A 21,206-nucleotide genomic window follows, 5' to 3' on the forward strand; every position below is an offset into this window, starting at 1 on the left:
AATGAGTACAGATCAAAAGTACAAAAATGAGGTGATTTTACCAGAGGGAAACTGCTTCCACCGTATGCCCAACAAACTAGATAAAATACCTTCCCTTATCTGAAAAGGGTGACTGAAGCACCAATGCAATTATCAATGCTTACATAGCAGTTATTGCCCTAGTAAAGGTGTCAGTTGACTATCTGCAAAATATCTTTGTAATCTTAAGCAAATATTTGTTAAATACATGCTGTGTTTCAGGCACTAGCCTGCAGGAAGCTTAACTATCAAAAGGAAAGACTAGTGAAATAAGCCAGGAAATGAGGGACAAATACCATATGATCTCACCTTTAACTGGAACATAAGCAATAGAAGAAAAAAGCAAACAAAATATAACCAGAGACATTGAAGTTAAGAACAATCTAACAATAGCCAGGGCAGGGGTGGGGGTGGGGGCGGGGACAGTGGGGAAAGGGGATTACAGGAACTACTGTAAAGGACACATGGACAAAACCAAGGGGGAGGGGGAAGGGGGGAGGGAGGTGGGTTCACCTGGGGTGGGGTGGAGGGATGGGGAGAAAAGGCATACAACTGTAATTGAATAACAATAAAAAAAAAATTAAAAAAATAAAAAAAGGAAAGACTAAAGGTAACTAGTGGAATGAAGCCATAGTAAACTTTTAGGAGTTAATACTAGTAGCCACCAGATTCTGACAGCCAAGGAATTCAGGTCCTCTATAGCATCAAAGTGAGTGACTGAAGACAGTTCTTTTTGTACAGATGACAGAGAGAGAGCTACAGAACAAAGTGCCAGTCACTTTAAAAGTGGCCTGAAAATCAGCCTGCAAGCACAGTAACTTCAGGTTCAGCAATAATGAGTGAAAACATAGTTCCTAGGTTCTACTACCAAGTGGAAAAGAACGTTGTAGATGGAACGTTGTAGAAGAAAGTGCTGGATGGAATGTTTGAAAAGGAGCAACTGCACCTACATGAACCTCATCTAACTCTTAGTTATGAGTGGATTTGCAGTTGTCAGGATGGCAGATTCTCAAATGGAAAAAAAAAAAACCAGAAAGAAAGAAAAAAGGAAGAAAACCTCAAAATAAATGCAACAGGAAGCTTTTCTTTAGGTCTATTACTGTTTCTGTAGGGTCTGAAAATGGGTAAAAAACTGGAGAGAGTGTGGAGAACCGGCAATGTGAGGCCCACAGCAGCAGGCTGGAGGTTAGGAAGGTGTGTCTTCTCATTCTCCCAAAGTGAACTCAAAGAAATTTTAGAAATTAGGATGAAAGGGTATCCAGACTTTCAGACATGGAGCTTCTGATTTAAAGGGTTTTCATTTTCTATTTTATTTTTTACTGTAACTTTTCCTGAAGAATATATATATTACCAGCTGTTCCATATATAACAAATGCATCAGAACATTCTTAAAAATTATAATAAAAACCATCATAATAACCATTCCTTATAGTGATATTTTGCAAGGCAAAGTTTGTTTTCAATTAGCTTCAAAATTAATTTAGTAGCACTAAATACCAATTCGGTATTAGTGCTCCTTTGGTAATTATTGTTTACCACCAAGGCTCCATTAGTTCCCATGTTTGAAATGAATATGTACCTTTACTGATTACTGCTTGTGATTTAATGAGTTATTCTTAGAATAATAATGTTTTTAGCAATATGTTTATTGTTTTCCAACTAACCCTTGAAACATTTATATATATTTAAACTCACAGTAGGAGGACTAAGCACCATTTTTCAAGCCTGTTGGGACTGTGGTGTAAATAAACTAGTAAAGGCTCTATTATAGAGAAGTTTACAAAGTTTTCATACATTTCCATGCCAAAGGAATTCAGAAATGTAAAAATTTTATTGCAGTTTAGATTATGAATTTATTACATTATTTATTTTATTTCCTCTTTCTCTTTTAATAGTCAGCCTATTGGAACCTAGCTTGAACATTTCACTAAACATAGATATTTAGACCCACTAGCAATTTTTAACTTTTATCATTTGCTCTTCCAAGTTCCTAGTCTGGGGATGCATTCAGGCACACAAACACGTAAGTAAACAGCCACAGGACAGTTCTTCAAGATGCACTAGTATAAAATGGAAAAATCCTTCTGATTTCCTCAAAGGGTTGCAAGAAGGATTGAATAAAATTTTGTATATATATAAATTTTATATATGTGTATATATAAAAATTATATATATACAAAAATTGTATATATATAAAAAAATTTATACCTATTACAATGCCATGAGAAAAGGTTGAACCGTGGTTATGAAGAAAATTAAGCTGAGAAGTGATATGAACAAATTTGCATCTTTAACAGTTATGGTAACAGTTATGAAGCATATTTAAGGAAGATGTAGCTGAGGAGTCCAGAGATTAAGTTAATGACAGGTCAGTGAAGAGGACCAACACAAAATATACTTAGGAGATAAAGTCAGACACTTCAGTAAATGATCAAATTTGAATTAGGAAGAGTGAAGAAAAGGAAAAGTCAGGATGACCCACTGGTTGCTAATTTGGGGGCATTTTTGAATTGCTGTAAAGAGATGCAGAAGAAGGCTTGGGAGATATGGGAGGGGTGGGCCAGGTACTAGGTGGAAATACTGAGTTTAGTTTTGAACCAATTAAATTTTCATAAAATGCTATTGTAGTGAGGTCCAACTGATAAACAAATCCAAAAACCACAAAAGAAGTCTAGAATTAGAAGTTTGGGTATCACACCATGTACTTAAGCCCAGGGCAGTCATCCAGAGCTTCTGAATTTCTAGTGGTAGAAGAACGATTACATTAATTGAGGTAATACCATGGCAAATATATTTTGAAGTCATTAATATTTTATTTTTAATGTTGAAAATGTTCAAAGAATAAGATCAAGTCAAATAAACACAGAATTTAAAATTGTACAGTAAGATCTCCCTTGTATAAAAATCAGTCTTAAAAGACTAGAAGGAAAAGCATTAGAATTATTTAATACCATGGTCATATTGGGGTTAAAAGTTTATGGTGATCCCCAACTTCTATGTATCTATATTTCACAACTTTTATCTATGCATTACTTAAAAATCAATTTTGGGTAAAGAATAGCTTCCTAGAAAGATAACTATTAAGCAGAATCTAAAAGACTGATTACAAGTCAGCCAGGTAAAAAGAATAGTAGTAGAAAGGTACAAAGGTGAGGAATGCAGTGTGTACAGGGCACTATATGCAGTTGAGGGTTGTCCAAGCACAGCATGATGACACAGAGTGTTCAAAGGAACTAGATAGGAAGGCGTGGTAGCCCTGTGGCCACTTATTATGTTGAGATTCTATTCCATGTACTCTGAGCAACTGTAAAAAAAATCTACACAAGGTAATGTGTTCATTGGCTAGGGCCACCATAACAAAGTATCACAGACTGGTGGGCTTAAACAACAGACATTTATTTCCTCACAACTCTGGAAGCTTGAAGTCCAAGGTCAGTGTTTCACCGGGGTTGGTTTCTTCTGATGTCTCTCCCTTAGACTTGTGGATAGCTGTCTTCTCCCTGTATCTTCACAAGGCCTTCCCTCTGGGAATCTTTGTCCTAATCACCTCTTCCTATAAAAATACCAACTATTAGATTAAGGTTCACTCTAATGACCTCATTTTAACTTAAGTATCCCTTTAAAGACCATATTTCCAAATACAGTCATACTCTGAGAAACTGGGGCTTAAGACTTCAACATATAATTATTTTGTGGGGAGTGGAAGGAGACATAATTCAGCCCATAACAGAATAATGTTAAATTTCCTTTGGTAACCATGTTGAATATGGATTTGAGGGAGAAAAGATTGATTGATTGTCTATTATAATAACCTAGACCAAAAAAATCGCAATGTTCTGTAAAACTATAAATAAATCGATGAATTTAAAATGACTGTAAACAACATCCAGAGACAGGAACTAGTTTAGAGGGGAAACAATGAGTTCAATTTTAGGAGATCCTATTCAATACCTAGAAGAGAGTTAGATATAAGAATCTGAAGCTCAGATATACATGACTGGGCTGGAACTCTAGATACAGACATTGGTAGTATGTCATTTGAAACTATTTGAACAGATATTTGTGTATTGAGTGATGAGAACAATGCACCTGGAAAGAAAAACCAATATTTACAGAATAGGCACAGAATAAGCCCATGAAGGAAATATTAACCTGCAAGGTGAAGCAGAAGAGTGCCTTGTCATAAAATCTGAGCAAGTAGACAGCTTTGATGAAGGGAATAATTAATAGTCAAAGCCAGCAAAGAGACCCCAAATATAAAGACTGAGAAATGTTAGTTGGATTTGGAATGAGAAAGAATTTTGTATATTGGTACTTAACAACGATTCCTTGAACTTTTATGTGTGAGGCTATGGATAACCCACTGCATAGCAAGCATTATATTTCATTTTGAGCTTCACTCAACAGACTGAGGGAAGTGTCATTGTGTCTGTTTTACAAATTAAGAAAATGATGGCTAAGGAAAGTCAAGTTACTGGCTTAAGGTCAAAAGACAGCAACAGATGTGGGAGTCAGTTCTAGATTTCTTTCTGTGTCACCAAAACTGGCATGACTAACCACTAGTAATACTACCCTATGAGCAAAACAGTTTCGTTAATTTGATGGGGCTAGAGATCCAGAGAGCATCGGGTTGATGAGTGAATGTTTGGTGAGGAAGAAAGACTGCTTTTTTCGAAAGGAAAGCAAGAAAAGCAGAGAGCAACTCATCTTGCTCTTCATTTTCTTCTGCATTGCCTGGCACATAATCAATGCTCAACAAATTTTAGTTCAGTAAATAAGAAATACTGTTTTTTGAGCTCGTCATAAGGTATATAGATATGGAAGAGGGTGTAGCAGAGGTGTAGATTGTACACAGCCCAAGAGGAAGAAACCAGTAAAGAACACTAAAGAAGAAAGAGAGGAAAACTTAAGAAGCTAGATCCTTCCTGCAAAAGGTTGATGAGGCCTGGGATCAAGAGCACAAGTAAGAATTTGACCTGATTAGATGAATAAACACCTTCTTTAAGGTTGAACAAAGACTGAGGTATAGAAATAAATGTGTCGGGACACGTGACAAGTTGCTTCATCTTCCATCGATCCCCTCCGTATTAAGCTCCTTTATCAAAGAGTATTTCACCATTCCCCATATGTTATTTGCTTTAAAATTTTATACGTGCAATTTGCTATGCCTAGCACTCCCTCACTCATTTGCCGTATGGTAATCTCTTATTGAAAAATGAGGACTCAGATCACAGATTATCTCAGAATTTTTTGAATTCTCCAAAAAGAATCTGTCACTCCCTCCTTTTTACGTCTCTTAACCCACTCCTGTATAGTGACTTGGAAGCTACACTCTTCCACTTATTTTTTAAGCTCTTTGAAATGCCCTGGCATATCAACAAAATATTTTAAGAGTTATAAGGTATATTTTAGAGCAAATGAATTTCAACGTTGACTTAGCTTAAACACTATTGCAATTATTTAATTTAACCTTTTATATACAAAATAATATCTATGATTAAAATTTACTAGTCAGTTAAAAACTATTCTGTCAGATGACTGCATTTTATAATAAAAGCACATTTTTAACTGAGTTTTAATAACTTCACACTGAAAATGACACCCAGATTGGAAAAACACAATGTATTTAAAGGACAAAATATTACTTGTCAGTATAAAGATTTATCTATTGACAACCTTGGTATTGAAAGAAAACTATTTGTACTTGGGCCCTGTCTTCAAAGCCAAATTGCACATTGCAATACTTTCAGCTGGTGCTGAATTTTGGCTGGTTCAATAGTGGAATGAGAATAGCGACTGCTCTCCTCCGATTCTGTTAGAAAAATCCATTCTTGAATAATATGTATGCTCTATGAGAAGGTAAAATGATAAGGCAGAGAGATCTGAGACAGAACACTAAGATTTAATTGTTTTGAGTTTGCCAGCTAGCCAGTTGCACATTTCAAATTCTTCAAGAAAAATACACAAAGTGCACATTGTATTCAACCAAAAGCCTGAAATTGAGCTACCTAGCATTATCTATATCTAATTTATAAAATGTGGTAGGATATATAACATATAATATTCTTTGTAATATTTGTACATGTGGTTATTTCTCTTGTATTGCTAAAATAATAATATAGATGTAATAAACATGTACTGGGAGACTTGTGATAATGGGAGATAGCTATATTGATTTGTAAATAAATACCTCTTTTAAAGGACTTTAATAATGCAGCTAAAAAATACAACTAAAATTCTAGCAAATCTGAAACAAAATATTCCCACAAAGAATTCGTGTGTGTATTGCCTGTCAATTAAACACGTAGATAGCTAACTTTTGTTCACATAGTCTATATGCATTCCTAATCTACCTATTGACTTGCTCAACTTTTAGGGCACTTACCAAGTTTTCCTAATGTAATTAATAATCAGATGGGTTTGAGGAGTCTACTTTTTGCCTTCTTCTGTGAAAATACATTAAGATTAATGTGCAGTAATTTCAGTTGTATGCAAAGATATTCTAATGTAAAATTATATTTTTTATTTTTAATTGAAAATATTAAAGTCTTGTTGGTGGAGAAAATTGTAATGCAGCTAAGGTATTGAATCATCATTTAATATGATACATAATATAATTGCATTTATCTCAGACACCATAATATGCTGTCTTGCTATTTAAACATATCGAATTTTTAAATCATTATATGTTAGTGAAATTATAGCATTTAATTAGTTTGAATATAATGTAGTACATCAGGGACAAGTGTAATAGCATAAACAATAAAATATAATTTTAATAGTGTAGCACATCAAAAGTTGTAAACAAAATATGTATATGTCATTGGTGTCTTTTCTGGAAAAAATGGAGAACAAAATTAAAGTAGAGTAATAGCATGATTAATTGATTCCAGATAGTTTCTGCTGAAAAGTTATGTTCATTAAGAATCTGTCATTATAATTTGATTATACATCACTTTACAGTATATCAAATATAAGGAATTCATGGGCACAGCTGTATAAATGACTGTTATAAAAATGACAATGTTGTGAATACAAATGTGGTTACTTAGCTGATTTAATTCAAAATAGCCATGGTATATTAATTTGAGCTACTGCTGTGTGTCCAGATATAGTAAATATCTTGTAAATGATTTTGGTCTAATATACACATTTAGCATTTTGCATCCAAGTCAATGATTTTGTAAATGTTTCAAAATACAAATTATACATATTTAATTAAAACACGAAGATGCTGGGCAAAAATTGCTGTTTAAATATTTTATTAAGAATTAATGGGAAGAATTATTTTTTTACAAGTCAAAACATTCTTCCAGTCAAAATTATTTTCATGGAATAAAATTTACTTCTCTATTATATGGCCACTCACATTTATGTCTCTCGCTGGTTTCTTTCAGTGATGTTTTCACAAATAACAGCTTTTTTCAAACATTGTACAGATTAAGCTCCACTGTTCTGCATATGATGGGAACTGATATATTTGAGAAAAAAATTATTTAACAGAGGAAATTCATAAACCAAATTCTGTTATTTTCAGAAAGAAAAAGGAACACTGAAGTTCAGAGTAAAATAGCAATGGGTTCATTTGTATTCTGCCTTAAACAGCATGCACTGATAGTGCTTGTTATTTTAGAGAATTAATTTAAATGAGCAGAAATAACCTTGGAAAAGAAAGTTTAAGCAGGTTATTTTTATAAAAATGGTTTATTGTTCAGTAATCTTTATATGAATATTTTGCTTTCTCCTTGCAGGAAGTATGCATGTTTTTAGTCTCTGGTCCAATTCCATTCAGTTTAACTTTCGATTTCTATGTTATCTAATATTTTTTCTAATCCTAGATCTATATACCTCTTTATAAAAATCTTGCTTAAAACCTATTTCTACAGAATAATGATAAAACAAGCAAATATCCCACCTCCCTGTTCTATACACCAGTTGGTAATTATTTTAGTCACCTTCTGCATTAGGAGTTCCATCTTTTGGGCATTGAAATTGATTTTTCTCATCTTAGCATCTGAAGATCCAGAGTGTGCCCCTTGCCCAATCGCCTGAGACTATACAGTGACACCTACAACAGACGATGTGGAGGCAGCAGCTTTTCGGTCACCAGAAATGGCAGCATCAGGAGCATCAGCACGAATAGACTTTGTAGAGGTAGTTCTCCCAAACTATATTATGAAACCAAACATTTTTGGCGTGCTGCCTGCTGGTGGGGGCTGCCTTCTTACTGCCTAGTGCTATGCAAAATGTTTGGTCTTTGTTAAAGTTTAACAATGACGTTTCTAACTAATATAGAGAAACGTGATTTTTCTTCCAAGTGTGTTCAGTTGCCTAAACTTTCACTGAATATGAATTTTAATCAATCTCAGAAAAACATTTACATCCATATTTTGACAAGTATATTTCCCAATTACATAAAGCTGCTGTCATATATATTTTTGTATAAATATTTTTAATATATGCAAATAATCCATCATGTTAAAGGTGATCCTATTGCAGTAAGTAAGAGAATCTCTAGTTAGTTTTCTTCAGAGACTGAATACGGTAGCCCAGATTTCTATCATACTCACTAATGATATTTTGTTGTGAACTTATTTTGCAAAGTGAAAGATTATTCCCACATGTCCTCAAGCCAAAATATGAAAGGCCAGTGATTGATCGATTTTATGTATCCTTTTATGTATTTAATGTGAGACAATTATTTTGTAGCTATAAGACACATTTGTCAATTAACTGCATTGGCTTTATCTGTACAGTTCAGTGACTTATAGCATTTCAATTTACATGTAAAATGAGTGTAATGATGTTTTTGCAAAATAAATAAGTCAACATAATGGGTAACTTTATGTGTATGACTTAGAAGTAGGAAATGTTTCATCTCAAACTTTTCAAGAGTCTGAAGCCTGCACAGATCTTCGTGTTGGTGTAATACAGCAGGTTCATCAGTCACCCCACCTTAATTCCTATCAGGAACATAGCAAGATACAAAGAATTTACACTAGTTTTATTGGAACTATTGCTCAATTCAATAGAATTTGAAGGTTCTTTTTATAAACCAGATATGAGCAGGCTATATTAAACTTAGTAGTTTTTCTTCTTTTGGGGGGTGTTTTTTTCTGTTTCATTTTGTTATTTAGGAAATTACAAGCTGTTATGACTTTTTTTGCAAAATCTACACTGTGGAGATGAAATGTACTTTTTAAATATTTCTGTTTTATTTTAATACATTATAACTATGTGAAATATATAAAATACTGAAACTACATCCTAAAATGTTGAGCCATTTGTAAAAAGTACATATACATATGAAAGTGGATGGGTTTTTTTTAGTTCTAATTATGTAAATGCTGGTTTTTCCGTAAGTACTTATCTCTGTAAAAGTTCATAAATCTACTTAACTGAGTTTATACAACATTGTTTCTGTTGTGTGTGCCATCTGCTAATTGCCTTCTATCATTTTCACATATATTGCATATATCTCCAAAAACTGTATATCAAAGGCATATTGATATTATGGGAAGACAAAAGTAAATCTCTAATTCATCTTTAAAATAATTGTGCTACCTTAATGTATTTTATGTGTTTTAACCATGTCTTTCAAAAACTACTTTAGAGATTATTTAAAACATTCTGCATGAAAATAGCTTTAATGATTAAAGATATACTGCTGTTTTGCCTTAATAAAGTTCCAGTTAAGAAACTGGACTTTTCGTTGTTAAGCTTTGAGAGTCTTATAGAGCTGCAAGTCGACTCTGGAGCAATATGCAGTAATTCTGTTGTATCAGCATTTTGTTGGTGTGACCTCACTGCAGTAGCCGTGTTGCATTTGTGGTCTTATGATAACATATTGCCGTTGAAAACTTGTCTAGGTAGAATGGAGGAATTTTTTCTCAAGACAAAAATTTGACATGTGACTTATCAAAGCTGGAGTGGTTGAAACTTCATTAGCAGAAGTGATTACAAAAGTAAAAAATGAAATACCACTGAATATAATACTGGATTCATTTCTGCCCCCTGCTAATGCTGCATGCCACTGTTCACGTTCCAGTCTAAATGAGTGTAAAACTCATTCACAGTGTTTATGCCACTCTAAATCTCATCTTTTTTTTAAGAGGAGTCACTCATACCCATTTAACAAAAATGTGAAGTGTTCATTTTAGAGTTACATATTTATTAACCTCTAGATATATTTTTTAAACTTCATAAAATAGTAAAAGGAAAAAATGTGTTTATATGCATTCGTGGTTATTGAAATAATAATAATATCCTGTTGAGCAGACACTTAGAAATATATTCTATTTATTATACATTTATGAGTATAAAAAAGAATTTGAGTACATATAATCAACAATAAACAAAACTGAAAACAATAAAAACACCCCTTACTAAGGCAGCAGAATATACACTTCCCCATTCTCCAGGACACCCAGTACAACGGAGCTCTTCCCTCCCTCATAAAGCAAGTGTCACTCCCAGGAAGCAACCGGGGCCACCCTGTGAACAACGTACTCAGTTGCCCTTCAACATCTTATGGATATCACATTAAGTCCGTTTTAATGGCTTGTAGGAGTACCTCAGAAAATAGGGTACATCTTCCCTGTGGTTCTCAGAAGTTACCGGTTCCTGCAGGTTTATTAAGAATCTCATACACTCTCACATCCCTATTTTTTGTTCATATTACATTTTACCAGTTAGGGTTTTAGTTGTTTTGTATTTTCTTTTGAATCAAGTTAACATTTCCTGGAGCAAAACAGGCAGATCTGAATTTTGTCACCAAAAATATATTATTATTCTATCAATTTTTAGTCAAAAACAAAACTTAAAGAATTCATGTTAGGTGTTGTTTTATTTTATATTGCTTGCTCCTGCCAGTAGCAATCAATATAAAGTTGATAAAAACCAATAGTTTATATTTATTGGCGTAAAAAGCAAACAGTGTTAGTATGGCAGTGTTATAGCATTGGATGTCATTACAATAAAAATAAGTTGCAGAACGAAGAGGTTAGAACAGCCCGAGGATGTGGAAACTACACAGTTGCTCCAAATCTCATTGAAGTCAAGATCTCCTATCAAACCAGCAATTGCCACTGTCCTCCCACACACCAGCTCTCTGATTTCAGCTGTATGGCACATACAAGTATAACATTGAAATCCAAACTCTTCATCGCCTCTTCTATTTGGACAAATTTTGGAGAGAATACCAATATTTAATTCATCCTAGTTCATTAACTATTCATTGAGGGCCTCCTGTTTGTCAAGCATCATGACTAACATCACAGACTATTACAACAGAGCCCCAGCCGTTAGGCAGATGGCAGTGGGGTGAGGAAGACAGACAAGCAAAGCATTACATGCAATGAGGCATGTTACCTGGGATTGTGGGAAGAATAGAGAGAAGTAGTTAATCCTGTTGGCAAAGTTCACATAAAAATTTGCAAAGGAAGTGAAGCCTGAGGGGTCTTTTGAACAAAAATTGGAATTTGAACAAGTGGGCAGGAAAAGTCTTGCTTAAAGTGGAAATGTCACTGAGATTAAACATGCAAAATAATATGCACGAGGAAGGAGTCATCTTGAGGAAGAGGGACATCATGAAGGGCCTTATGTGCCATGGTTGGGCTTCATTTTGTGAGCAATGCTGAGGGGTTTTTTTTGTTGTTGTTGTTTTATTTTTATTGTTATTCAATTAGAGTTGTCTGCATTTTCTCCCCATCCCTCCACCCCACCCCAGCCAAACCCATTTCACTCCCCTGCTTCCACTCTCCCCCTTGGTTTAGTCCATGTGTCCTTTATAGTAGCTCCTGAAAAGCCTTCTCCCCACTATCCCTTCCCCCCTCCCCTCTGGCTATTATTAGATTGTTCTTAATTTCAATGTCTCTGGTTATATTTTGTTTGCTTTTTTCTTTTGTTGATTATGTTCCAGTTAAAGGTGAGATCATATGGTATTTGTCCCTCACCGCCTGGTTTATTTCACTTAGCATAATGCTCTCCAGTTCCATCCATGCTGTTGCAAAAAGTATAAGCTCCTTCTTTATCTCTGCTGCATAGAATTCCATTGTGTAGATGTACCATATAGATGTATCATAGCTTTTTGATCCATTCATTTGCTGATGGGCACTTAGGTTGCTTCCAGTACTTGGCTATGGTAAATTGTGCTGCTATGAACATTGGGGTGCATAGGTTCTTTTGGATTGGTGTTTCAGGGTTCTTAGGGTATAATCCCAGCAGCGGAATTGCTGGGTCAAACAGTATGGAATTTCCTCAGAAAACTAAAAATGGAACTGCCCAATGCTGAGGTTTTAATGAAAGGATGATAAGCAGAGAAATGGTAAGTTAGACCTGTGAGTGATGGGATAAAATTTAAGTAAAGTTTCACAGGCACCCTCCCCTCTAAGGAAGAAAAGAACAAAAGTCACCTAGACTTTTTAACAGTGTTATTGAAGTGTATACTAAGTAACTTAAAATTCACCCATATTAAGTGTATAATTCAATAATTTTTGGCAAATTTATGGAGTTTCGCAATCATCACTACAATGCGGTTTTAAACATTTCTACCACCCCAAGCAAAAATCCCTTGTGCTCATTCACAATGAATCCTCAGTCCTGCCCCAGCCTCAGGCAACCAATAACCTGCTTTCTCTACTATAAATGTGCCTTTTTTGAGCATTTTACGTAAATGGGATTGCATATTTTATAGTCTTTTGTTTCTAGCTTCTTTCTACATGTAACAGCCAAAAACTGGAAGACAACAATTCAAATATCCATCAAGAAGTGAAAGAAGCCAGACAAAGGAAGAAAATATACTAAATGAAATAAACATGGAGGTTGCTAAGTAAAAGAAACTAGACACAGAAGACTATAAAATATATAATATCATAATTCTGGAAAATTTGAACTAATCTGTAGTGACAGAAAGCAGAGATATATTTGTCTGGGTGGGGAGTGGGTTAGCAGTGCCAGGAGGAAAGGGTTTAAGGCAATGGATATATTCATCATCTTGATTATAATGATGCTTTAATTGGTGTATAAGTCAAAACTTATCAAATTGTACACTTCATACGAAGTTTATTAGATGTCAATTATACTCCAGTAAAGCTGTTTTCCAAAAAATGGAGGTTTGAGTATTTACCTTATAAATGTAAGCAAAACCTTCCTTAATTCAACATGTATTCACACCTATACAAAATATCATCACATATCCCCAAAACTTCAGTTAAGTTTTGGTTGATTCTACTTAGCTATGCCACAGTAATCAAAAACAAGACTTCTGAGTCAGGCTGCCATGATTCAAATCCTTCCTCCTTACCTTACTACTTTTGTGACTTTGGGCAAGTTATTCTTTTATGGTTCAATTTCCTTATTTGTAAAATTAAGATAATAATATTACCTACTTCAAATAGTGTGAAGGCTATATGAGCTATTATATGTAAAGAATTTAGAGCTCAATAAATATTAGCAATTATGTTACCTATTAGAGTTAAGATTCTGGTGCCCATATTAGCTAAAATCAAATGGACAGTATTTCTTGGAAAATTGACCTAATTAGGTTTATTTTTCTTTATTGATCCAACCATTATACTGGCATACAAAACTTTACTGGAATAAGTTCTGTTCTGCTTTTCAAACCTCATCTCTTGACATGCATAAGCCAGTAATACATCCAGCACAAATGAATCTCCTAGTACTTTACATAATTCATCAGTTTCTCATTCATCTCTCTGCTTTTGCTCATGACTTTTTTGGCTCAGAAAATCTCTTCCACACACACAAAAAATCATTGAAAAGATCAATTATATCTTTAAAATATTCACTACATCATACAGTGCTAAACACATTGTAAGTTTTTAACAAAAGTTGAGCAAATTTTCTTTGATTCCAATTTTTATTCTCTTATTGAGTTTTCTGCCACTAATATTAGCTACATCTATTTTTTATCTGGTCCCCTAGGCCCAGTGTTAACAGAATATACTGTTTTGTCTTTCTGTTAGAATTACTAAATGACAAAACTAGGATGACTTTTTATAGATCTTCATCTCAATACATCCATAGTTACTTCTGCCTTTTAATCCTCTTTATTTCTCTCTTCCTTTACAATTATAGATAACCATATAAATCTGTAGATGAAGACAACAATAATGAGAATGGTATTCTTTGATTTTTCCTAAACATTTCTCCAATTTCATTATATTTTCCCCTACAGAACAAAATGTATGTTAATTATGCACATCACATAAAAATGTTTGATTTTCAGCTATGATAAATTTTGTATTAAAAAGATAAATTTAGAAATCTCTCAAAATAACAAATGCTTTTACATTAGAAGCTACATAGTACATATATTTACTATATCAAGAAATACTGAAAGCACATTGTTCAGTAATTACTGTCTAGAAACACCTTGAACTGCTTAACTATATTTTATGGTAATGACTATATAAAATGATTTATATTTCAAAGTTTTACCAGTTTGTGTGAAACCCTTCTGCAAAACATCAACTTATAATGAAAATGACAATTCAAAACTTTTCTTCAAGAAGAAATGTAATATAGAATAAGTAGCAGAAGCTGACACAAAAATCAGTGCATTGCTTGTGGCACTAAAGGTACTATTTATATTGTAGCAAATAACATTAAAGTTCTTATTAGCTGAATGGGAAATATCTTTTATGCCTTCCTTCCCAGGTTAATATGCAGGTTTTAAAAATACTGTTGAAAGCACTTTATGACGAGCCTTGAAAATTTAATGCATGTTAGCAAAAGAAGAAACTACTTTGATTTTAAAGCACTGGACGGATAAAAGAGATGAAAATATTGAAACAAGCTAAAGGCAGCAATGAATGGCTTACCTTATTATAAATAAACTGACATTCTCATGGCCTTCTAAAATTCATTGGTTATTTCAATTTATCATTATGAGGACTGAAAGCTTAATCTGTAATTCCAGAATCCCAAATATAACCTGAAGTATTTTTAAATGAAAAGCACCTCAAAAAATAATCAATTATTGTCATATGCATCAAATATCTATAATCTATAAAAGGTATAATAGAATTCGATTCCTAACCAAGTGTTTTGGAGGTAAACCAATTAATGAGCAACATTAGCATAATTTGAAGTTGCTAAACTTAAAAGGCTTTAATCTATAGGCAAAACAGTGAAGTCAGTACATTATGGAACGCTAGAGAGAAGAATGGGTTTGAATCCAGGTCCTGCCATTTTCTATCAGAGTAATCTGTAAAAAAACTTAATTTTTCTGAGACTCAATTTCCTCATGGGTGAAAATGTGACAACAAATACCTTGCACAGTTGTTACAAGGCTTAATGAAATAATGTTGTGGGTAAAGAGATACATATCCACTAAATTAATATTAGTTCCCCTTCACTGTCAGGAAATACAAGATCACTTACAGGCTAAATCAGTTTTGTTTCAATTATTGTTTTATTAAAGGGGAAGACAAAGATCAAGCTGTAAAGCCTATGAATTCATGTATCTTCAGATCCATCAAAGTACCAGCTGCTAAAAAAAGATTTAAAAATATGTTTTACATTGTGTTTAAATGCATCATTTGCTTTATTTATGAGATGTTGCTCTAACATTTATTTTCTCTCATTTGAATTTTTAATTCCTGCCTTAAATACCAACTCTTCCTTGTTACTCACGTAGTAAAGAGTTTTTAATAGTTCACAGCTATTTCCAAACTCCTCGATCTACCTTTCCACTTTTACTTTCACTACTCAATTTAACTTATTCCAACTATCAGTAAAATCAGGCCATTCCTTGTCCCGTTGGGCTTAGTAGATGATTGGTCACGAGTTTCTGATTTAGGTAGTATCAACTACAAACACAAGAAATAGAGGGGGCTTGGGAAGAGGACTAATTTTTTCTTCAACATGATAAATTGGAAGTTCGGGTTGTGTATTCAAACGAGCTGTTCGGTAAGCAAACATAAAAAAAAAATTAGACCTGGGACTTAGAAGAGAATCTGAAATGGGAGAATTGTATTTTAGTCACCAAGTGCATGAAGTTGCATGGAGAGATTATGTAGAATATCGTTCCAGTATCAACAGGTTCTTAGCTAATCATGCAATAACCAACACAATGATTTAAGCTAAAAAAAAAAAGACTTTAAAGAGAGGACATTGAATAAATGAAAGAATTGACGATAAGAAAACAAGCAAAACTTAGAAAACAGGTGAAAGCAATTTTAATAAGAACAACAGCATGGTATAATACCATTGTTGCCACCACTGAACACTGGATGTTACAGTTTGAACCGGCATCCTGCCAGCCCTGGGTACTGACCACGGCTACTGCATCCCCCGCCTGCAATCTCTGTGGCTACTACCTTAGTTGCTGCTGCTCAAGCCATAATGAGTTGTCCATAGTCAGTAGCTTCTGTTGAGATCAGGGAGCACGTATCTGACTTGTATATCCTGGGTGCTTACTTCACTGATACCAGAAAGGCTTTAAAACCAGTCATTTGGCTTCTAAGGTGACATTGATACCCAGCAGGCAAAAATCACAAAATACACCTATTTACCAATGTTAGGTTTATTCATTGCAAGGGAGACTGTGTACTGTGGAGAGCCATGGAGAATCTCAGTAGGAAGGAGTTAGAAGGGACTTATTACCGGTGATTTTTGGACATTTAAGAACATGGTTGTCTTTTCCAGATTGGGTATTCTCTGAAAGTGAGCCATTTTGTTACTGGAGATTTTAGTATTTTTAACCTATGAAATCAAGGGAATGGAGATGAGCCAGCGTTGCCACTGGGGAGAAGCAATAGGCCCTCCCAGCAGTAGAAGCACAAGTTCATTGTTTTTACCTCTATTCAGCTATGATTTTGTAGTTGTATTGTTTTTGCTTTGTTCCATCATGATCATGAAGAGTCCTCAACTGAGCTTGATACTTTGTGAAATTGTTTATGACAAGCAGAAAAATACCATAACCTAGGAAGCAAACAGACTGTTTTTCCCTTTCATGGTAGGCAAGCTGTATCTCCTACCGGGACCCTAAAGCAGGAATTACCAGAATGCCAGATGCTGGGCAGCCAATTAAAAATACTCACGCTTATAATGTTCAGCTACCAGGTATTGTATTAGTTAACTCAGGCTGCCATAATAAAATACCACTGACTAGGGTGGCTTACTTAACAGGAATTTGTTTCTTATTGTTCTGGAGGTTGAGAGGTCCAAGATCAAGGTGTCGGCCAATTCTGTCCCCTGGCAAGGGCCCTATTCCTGGTTTGCACATGCCACCCCCTCACCACATTTTCACAAGGCGGAAAGAGAAGAAGCCCTGTTCTCTCTTCTTCTCCATATAAGGAGACGGGTCCACTGTGGGGGCTGCATGCTCACTACCACAGAGAAGCCCAATTACCTCCCAAAGGCCCCACCTCCAAACACCATCATGTCGGGAGCTGGGCTTCAGCATATGCACTTGAGAGGACACAGACGTTCAGTCCCCAACAGGTATCACTTTAATTCAGGAATCATCAAACCCTTTCCTGCAACAGGTCAAATACTAACTATTGTAGGCGTTTAAGGCCATAGGGCCTCAAACAACTGAGCAGGATTGTTTCAATAAAACTTTATTAATGGGTGCTGAAATTTGAATTTAATATCATTTTAATGTTATAAAACATTATTCTTTTTATTTGTGCAACTATTTAAAGATAAAAAACCATTCCTAATTTGCAGATTATATAAAAAAGTCAGTGGGCCAGATTTGGCCCATAGGGCATAGTTTGAAAACCCCTGCTATAACCAAGAAGCAATATTTTTTTTAATTTAAGTTTTATTTTTCAGTGACAGTTTACATTCAATATTACTTTGCATTAATTTCAGGTGTACAGCATAATGATTAGACAACGTGGCTGCCCTGATATTTTAAATACCCACATGGTACAATACATAGTTATTATAATATTTTTGACCATATCCCCTATGCAGTACTTTACATCCCTGTGACTCTAAGAAGATTTGTATAAGAGAAATATTATCGATGGGTCTATTGCCTGTGAACTGGTATGGAGAGATAAGAGCCAATGGTATAAATTGGTGCAGAATAACACAATGTGTATTTAGAAGAGAAGTCACCATAATAGAGCACTATCTCTGGGTCTCTATGTAAAACTCAGAGAGTCTACATCTAATTTAATAGCTCTTACATTAGAAAACAGTGACAGGCTCTACCTACTACTTCACTGAGTTCTAGGACATGGCTCCTTACACAAATATGTTTAAGGTTTTTTTTCTTCAAAGCTTTTTCCTTCAGTTTTTTTGCCAGTGTCATTGAAATATAATGGCCATGTATCACTCTAAGTTTAAGGTATGCAGCCTAATAGTTTGACTTACATATATTGTGAAATAATTACTTCACTAAGTTTAGTAGGCATCCATCAGCTCATATAGATGCAATGAAAAGAAAAAGCAAAAAAAGAAAAGGATTCCCTTGTGATGAGAACACATAGAATTGATTATCTTAACTTGCATATATATCATACAATGGTATCAACTGCAGTCATCATGTTATACATTATAACCCTTCCGTAGATTTTTAAAGACTATTTCCCACTGGTCAGCTTCACATAACGTATTTGTTGCATATAATCCAATAGCTTCGGTGTTTTATTGATCTATAAAAATTGACAATTTTTTTGATAACCTAACAATTTTTTCAAGAGTTGAAATCATAACAAATATTTCCCCTGATGATGCCTTCTCATAAAAGTGTGATTATTCTCTATTGTATTTTTTTTTATTTCTGAGGAGTCCTCCGATATATATTTTAAAAAGCTAAATTTAGCTCCATGACCCCGAAAGCTAAATCCACCAGAGAATGACTCCCACTAGAGAACCTTATTTATTTAAAATCCTATAAATAACTCATATGACTAAATTATACTATGTATAGATGTTTTTCAGGCAAAAACACCAGAAAGGTAATCTGGTGTCAAATTATAAAATTCCTTGAATACAATGTGGAAGAATTTGGAGCTTTTTCTGAAATAATTTGATCTGAGCTGAGAAATGACTTAAATTATTTTGGTGATTACTCTAGGGACCATGGTAAGCACAGATTGGAAAGAGGTGAAAGTGGAGGCAGGCAGACGATTGAAGAAACTGTTACAGAGGTTTGTATTACCATAGTCCATGAAGTAAAAAGGGTTAACCTAAGAAGGAAGTAAATTAAGAAGTGAGAGGGACTCTTCACCTCTTAATCCCTAGTTGTAATATCATCTGATACGAAGCCATCTCTAAAATTTGGGTCAGAAGGAGGGAATGAAAAGAAAACATACATTCAAGACATATAATGGAGGCTGAATAAACAGGTACTTATAATTGATTATATAGACGGTGATCAAAATAAAGATTTAGAATGGCTTCCAAGTTTCTGTTTTATGCTATAGGGAGAAGAGTGCTAACATTCATCAAAATAGGGAATGGAGCAGTAAGAGGCAAGTTCTTTGTACCATTGCGTTAGTAGGACACTCAATCCTTCCTTTCCTTCTAGAGGAAGTGAGCTCCACCTTCTTCTTATGACACTGCCAGTTCCTCCACTCCTAAGAATGACTTGCTGCTTACAGTGTGAAGGTTCAGTACAGTTTGATGGGTGGAACATTATAGCCTGACAGGTGACTAATTAATTATTCTCTGAACCAGTCTTCTCCATGAGTGAATTGCTCTTGAAAAAGAACTTCCTCTCTCTTCCCTGGGCATTCATGTTAAGGAAGCAAATGATTCCTCTGATCCTCTTAATGTTGTCAAAATTTTTTTGAGCAAATACTCTGCTATTTCCAGAACATGTCAAATACTGGGTGAGTGCTCATGCATTTTCTTTGCTTGGAATTCCTTTTCTGACTTCTTTATCTAGTGAACTCGTTATTTCTTAAAGTTTAATTCCAGTGTTATCTGATATGAAACCATCTCTTGGTCAAGCCCTGAGTCACAAGTTCCCAAAGCAGGCTGCCATCTTCTGGGCAGTGTGAGTCCCAATCATAAGGAATAAATACATTAGTTTCATAATTATTTAATTACTAAATTTTCCGATACTGGAAGCTCCATTAGGACAGGAACAATGATTGTTTTGTCAATCCTTGAATTGCTGTCACATACGTAATAAAAACCTCAGTGTGTATCCATTGGTGTTGTTCACTGTAAGCCTTTATGACTGCTCCTCTCGGTCGCGAGGCACCTGAAGGCAGCAACCACAACTTCGCCCCAGCCCTTAGCCCAGCCTCTAAGATGTGCTCAATACGTGTTAGTTACATTAATGAGTGAATTATTTGGTTAATGAATTTAAAAGGCTCAATTTACAGAGAATTTGTAAAACGAACTATCAGTGTAGTACAAAAATCAAAGAATGTAGATCATTAACTTGCTATTTTATCCACAATGATAAAAATAATAAAAGACTTTTCTTTCTCTTTGGACAATTAGCTTTTTTGTCACATTAACAAAAAGTTCATCTTTCCTCAATAAAAATCAGGTTCAGAAATATAATTTTTCTTGAGAGTATGTTGAGAAGCAATGGTTGAATGTATGACTATTTTAAAACAAGATTGACTTTATGTGAGTATAATTATCATGAGAAATACTGCAGTTAGACTTCAGTGTCTTTTACAGTTCTTTGAAATGAGTTTTCACGACAAGGCACATTTCACAATGGTCTCATTTAGAGTAGATTTCTTACTCATCGTTATGTCTATTGTACAGTCCATTATTTCTGATAGCTATCTATTAGACTTGATTTCACAACTTCTAAGTGCTGATTGTTATAATCATAGTTTACCATGATAATCTTCATGCCAAATTATATCCATAGCAATAAATTAGTTTTAGTTAAGGCCAACCAGAAAGTTATCTTAAGTAAAATTTGTTCTTAAATTACTATTTCAAATGAACATATGGAGCTGAAAGTACACATCATTCCAATTTTTAAATAAAAACCTAATTATATTTCTATGTAATGATAGACACTATCAAAAATATGTCACCAATGTAGGTTTTAGCATTTCAAATGGTAAGGGAAGAATCCATAGCAATAACTTTATATAAAAAATATATAGTTGAGTCTGAAGCAGATATTATTGTGAGGAGAAACTGAATTTAGGAAAAAAAGATTTGTCTCCAAAACTCTAAACTAATAAAAGTAAAAGAAACCAAATGTATATAGGATCGCAGTCATG

General features: G+C 34.3%; 1 protein-coding gene across 3 annotated transcripts in view; it reads left to right on the plus strand.

The window, feature by feature from the left end:
- Positions 1 to 21,206, plus strand: part of LRRC7 (leucine rich repeat containing 7) — a 483,504-nt gene that overhangs the window by 274,288 nt on the left and 188,010 nt on the right. The window contains exon 8 of one of the 3 annotated variants that reach the window (XM_053920503.1): positions 8,030 to 8,266. The exons of the other annotated variants lie outside the window; for them this stretch is intronic. Coding sequence (XP_053776478.1) covers positions 8,030 to 8,036 — 7 coding nt within the window. The 3' untranslated portion in view covers positions 8,037 to 8,266. Of the gene's footprint in view, positions 1 to 8,029; positions 8,267 to 21,206 lie in introns of those variants that run through there. 3 annotated transcript variants of the gene reach the window in all.

Source organism: Desmodus rotundus, chromosome 3 (genome assembly GCF_022682495.2).
Source record: "Desmodus rotundus isolate HL8 chromosome 3, HLdesRot8A.1, whole genome shotgun sequence".
NCBI classification, from domain to species: Eukaryota; Metazoa; Chordata; class Mammalia; order Chiroptera; family Phyllostomidae; genus Desmodus; species Desmodus rotundus.